Here is a 4,552-nt window from a genome sequence, read left to right on the forward strand (position 1 = left end):
TCAAATTGTGGTTGGTGTTCAGTAGAACATGAAGGAAGCAGAGGTTGGTTTGCCAACTACTTTCCCAGACTACAAATATGGAAACCGTGTAAGGTGGTTTATGGTAGCACTCGTTGTTTATATTTTTCTCTGAAAATTGAATTATATGGTTAATGCCTCCTGTTTGGTTTGTCTTGATAAATTGATATCCTCCTCTGAAAATCTGTGATCGTGCACCTCTTGTTTTGAGTATGTAATTTTTTGTCTATGTATGCAGCCTGGTATTGAATGAATTCATTATTTCCTTTATGATTCTTGCCCACAAATGCTTCTCTTTTCTAGCTGTCACCATTGCATTAATTATAATTCCCTTATTCTGACTGTTTGATGATATGATGAATCTTCCATTTTCAACCACTCACTCGTGATTTATAGGTTGGGAAATGATTGGGGAACAGAACTGGAAATGCTAGGAAAACATCCAGGGAAGAGGAGGAAACAAAAACTGAATGCCTATTTGCGTATTTTATGGATTGCACGTAATTCATCTTTCATCCATTGCCAGTATCAGAGTCTGCTACTTTGCTTCTAAATCCTTTTCCTCGGAACCTATATACCAACTTCGAGTTTACACAATCGTCATGTGCTTTTCTGCTTTTTACATTCTGAAGTATCAGCTATCTTACTAGTTTTGAAATTTACATTATTGAAAAATCGTCATCTAGGCCATCTATTTCTCCTTTAATACTGTGCTGTTGGATGATCAAAATAGATGCAGTGACAGGTGAATCAGATGCAGAAAGAATATCCCCAATAGGACCCAGTTCAGGAGACTCCCTCCAATCACTCATACCTACTGTTAATGTTGAGTTCACTCCCCCACCTCGCCCCACAATGATCAGCGCATACTGCTTGTCTAATGACTGGAGTGTGGATAATGCCGCTGCTGAATTTATCAGATGTTTTTCAGTGTAAGCAACTTTCCCTCCTGCAACATGTTTATCATAAAATTCAGTGAAGTACTCATCGTCCAACTTCATCTCCTCTTCCTGCTCAGTATGCTTGAACCATTTTTTCCCAGCACTTGTACTGGAGTTGTTTGCATTGGTGTCCAATAAGAGTCTGATGACAGTGAGCCTTACTCCTGGGTGCTGTGCCACACAACTGGAGTAGGATAATGCTTCCCGATCATCTTTCCCACCCATGAAAATGACTGCAATATTTAGCGATTCAAATGATCTTGACATCCGTTTTGTTGACCCAAGCCCCCTGTCCACCAATATTCCCACAGAGCATGGGGCATGCCGAAGAACCTGTTTACACCCAACACATCATAATTCTACAAACTGAAGAAATCTGTCAAATTTCATCATTTTGTTTTTCTTCTTTATTGTTACTAGTGTTGAACTGCCAATCAACTTAAAAGGTTAAGCTATTAGTTAATAGGCTAATAATGCATCTCAAGTCAACTAATATTTACCTAAGAGTAATATAAGTTCTGAAGTGGTCGTGTTGATAATTACCTTACGATTCACATTTCGGAATCCAGAAAGGCCACTTCCATCGAACTTTCCATCCTCCCGCCGATTCTTATGAAAGGGCAAAATGATCAGTGAAACCATCAAATCCTTAGCCAAAACACAAATATCCTGATGCATTCTGGTCAGCATGGACAAGGCCATCATCCTCCTTATTGTCACACCCTCTCCATTCTCCGCCATATAAGCCTCAATCTCACCTGTGATCTGCTCCCTCATCTGCCTTACTGACTTGTTCATTACTGTCAAGGTGTTCATTCCTTCTCCATTCACAGCCGTGGCTGCTACCTTCTCTGTGAGTTCGATCATGTCAGTTACGTATATTGCAAGACCAAGATTCGGTGTGCCTTGGGACATCTCAATGAGTCTGATTGTGGAAGACACATTCTGGGGGCCGCGGATGCAGATCATGATTCGGAGCTCGGTTGATGGTTCAAGCCACTGCAGTGTCTTTTGATGTCTTGGTGTGTGTTTTCTGGCCCGCTTGATGATGTGCTCAATGACCTTTGGAGTGTGGATGATGGTGAGTATGGAGGTGAGGATCATCACCAGGCCTGTAGAAGCTGTTATGATTTCCTTCTGCAATTTGTTTTGACAGCACCGTGATCAGATTGGACAAGAGCAATGATAGTGATGTAACACTGCTTTTCCTAGACATATATTGTTAAGGTTACATGGATTGTATTGTCAAGAAATTTTGCTGAACAAGCCCGATGGGATTTTGATAATTACATAAAAGACTATAGGTAAAACTAATTAATTATCTAAAATTCTCTTTCAATCTCAATGTCATCTACTACTCTATTAAAAGGAAAAGGAAAACCATTGAGTTACTCGATTACAATGACCTATTTCATATTTGGAAACTTAGCAAATGGTTATTTAGTGATGCTCCTTTTGTCTTAATTTCATGTAATGACTGGTCTAAGACTCAGTTTGATGCTTGTTGGCATGTCACCATTGTTACTGAAATTTTCATTTAGAGCAATAGAACAGGCAAGAATCAAGAATACATGACTTACTTGAATGGCAGTAGTGGCCAACAACATATGAAAATGGCCCTTGACAGTGAGAAGCAACCCAATTGCGACAGATTCTGGCAATTGAAACCCTAACATCACCCCAGAGGCAGTTGTTCCAATGACTTTTCCGAGCATTGCTATCACCATAAGCAAAAACAACCTTCCCCATGTCCCTAATTTTCCGAGTTGGAACTCATGGAAACCGGCTACCCAGAACACCCAAAGGCCATAAATTGGAAAAATTATTTTGGTTAAGAAGTGGTTAATCTTGTTAATCATTAGCTTTGATAATCTTCCCTCCCTAGGTAGAACAAGACCTGTCACATATGCACTCATCATCGGACTGTACCCTGATATGGCTGCTGATGAGACGCAAATGACTACCACGAAGCCAATGGTTACGACTAAGTGTGAGCCTTTTACTGGTTTTCCTTCCGGGTTCTCATGGTTCACCCAGGCAAAGAAAACTGGAGAAACAGTGGCTGCAAACACTGTTTGGATCACCAGGGTACAACAAGTAAAAAGGATGCGGTGTGAATCACGGATACTGAGACTTTTATCAGCGTCAAGAATCATAAATCCCACTGAAATGATAAGAGTGGATACCATGTCAGTGTGTATTCCAGCTGCAGATACAAGATGCCCAATGTCTGACTTGCCAATCTTGAGATCAGTGACTATCCGGGAGAGTAAGGGAGAGGCAGTGCCTGAGACGGTGATGGAGAGAGCGAGGTTGAACCCCGTGCTTGGAACCAGAGAATAATGCAGATATGGAGTCACGATGTAGGCTAGGATGAATGTGGAGATCATTCCCCCATACGCCACTTTAGCCTCACGCTCTGGTTTTTTAATAAGTACATTAGGATCTAATTCTAGGCCTAACACAAACATGTACAGCATCATTCCAAAACCAACAAGTGAGTCCACTGCAGAAGGCATTTCAAAGTTCAACGATGATTGAGAAATGTTGGCAATAATCATTCCTACCTGCAAACAACTGAAAGAGATCAAACATGTGAAGAAGACTAACTATCAAAAGGACTTGCATCCTAGAGGTGTAAGGAGTATGTCCATCCAACAGAGTACACTTCCTTTCTGGTAGTTCTATGAGTGAGATGTGATATGATTTTTTGTTTTTAAATAAAATTTATAATATCTATATACTGTAGTTTATTGAAAAATCTGTTTAAAAAAAACAAAAAACAGATTGAATAATCCAACAGAACTCTTAACAGATGCATGCATGTATATATCTGTCCATGCTATAATTTTGAAACCGATCCAAAATAGTGGTTTACTCCTGGATTGGATCCTGGTGGTTGTGTTGAAATTGTTTATCATATAAAGTGATAAAATAGGTTGATGTAGGATACTGTTTCAGACTAAACCAAGCCTATATTATTCATACTGTCAAGGTAAACATTTCAACATGTCAGAAAATTTGCATGCATGCAGACCATGAGAGAGAGAATTACTGCTAATTCTGAGATGATGCGGGGCAGGTGCACAAGCTTTAAGAGGGTGTATAGGAAATTGCATGCAAACACGATGCCAAAGAAAGCTAGGATTATGGCTGAAAATTTAGCAGCCTTTAGGGACATCTGGATTGCACAACTTTTGTTTTGGCCATTGATCTTGTCAGTTAGAGCCTCCATTCTCTCTCTGTCTCTCTCATTCAACACAGGGATGCATAATTGAGATGGAATTTCTCCTTGTATCTCTCCCTCTCTCTTTGGAGATTGATTATTGTCACTGTTTATTCACTAATTGTTTTTCTTGTTTTTGTTTTCTTCTTTCTGCTACATGATTTGGGGCTTTCTTTCTTGGTTTTGACCATTGGAGGTGAATGAGTGGTGGCTATTGCTTCCTTATTTTGAGGACAGAATGGAAGTTCAGAATGAGTCATGAAATCTCCAATGGATGGGAGAAAGCAAAGAAAAAAAGTAGAAACAGAAAAGACTCAGTACTAGAAAACTAATGTCATGGTCTATTATTAGAATCAAGACACATGAT

At 39.7% G+C, this 4,552-nt stretch overlaps 1 protein-coding gene across 1 annotated transcript; it reads right to left on the reverse strand.

The window, feature by feature from the left end:
- Positions 1-659: 659 nt before the first annotated feature.
- Positions 660-4,281, reverse strand: LOC117928934 (cation/H(+) antiporter 28-like). Its single transcript, XM_034849072.1, has 4 exons — positions 4,015-4,281; positions 2,540-3,526; positions 1,503-2,096; positions 660-1,292 (listed from the first exon to the last, which is right to left on the reverse strand). Exons 1-4 carry the CDS (start codon positions 4,192-4,194, stop codon positions 678-680), a joined length of 2,376 nt encoding a protein of 791 aa, XP_034704963.1. The 5' UTR covers positions 4,195-4,281; the 3' UTR covers positions 660-677.
- Positions 4,282-4,552: the final 271 nt, after the last annotated feature.

The sequence above is a fragment of the Vitis riparia genome, chromosome 13, assembly GCF_004353265.1.
Source record: "Vitis riparia cultivar Riparia Gloire de Montpellier isolate 1030 chromosome 13, EGFV_Vit.rip_1.0, whole genome shotgun sequence".
NCBI lineage: Eukaryota > Viridiplantae > Streptophyta > Magnoliopsida > Vitales > Vitaceae > Vitis > Vitis riparia.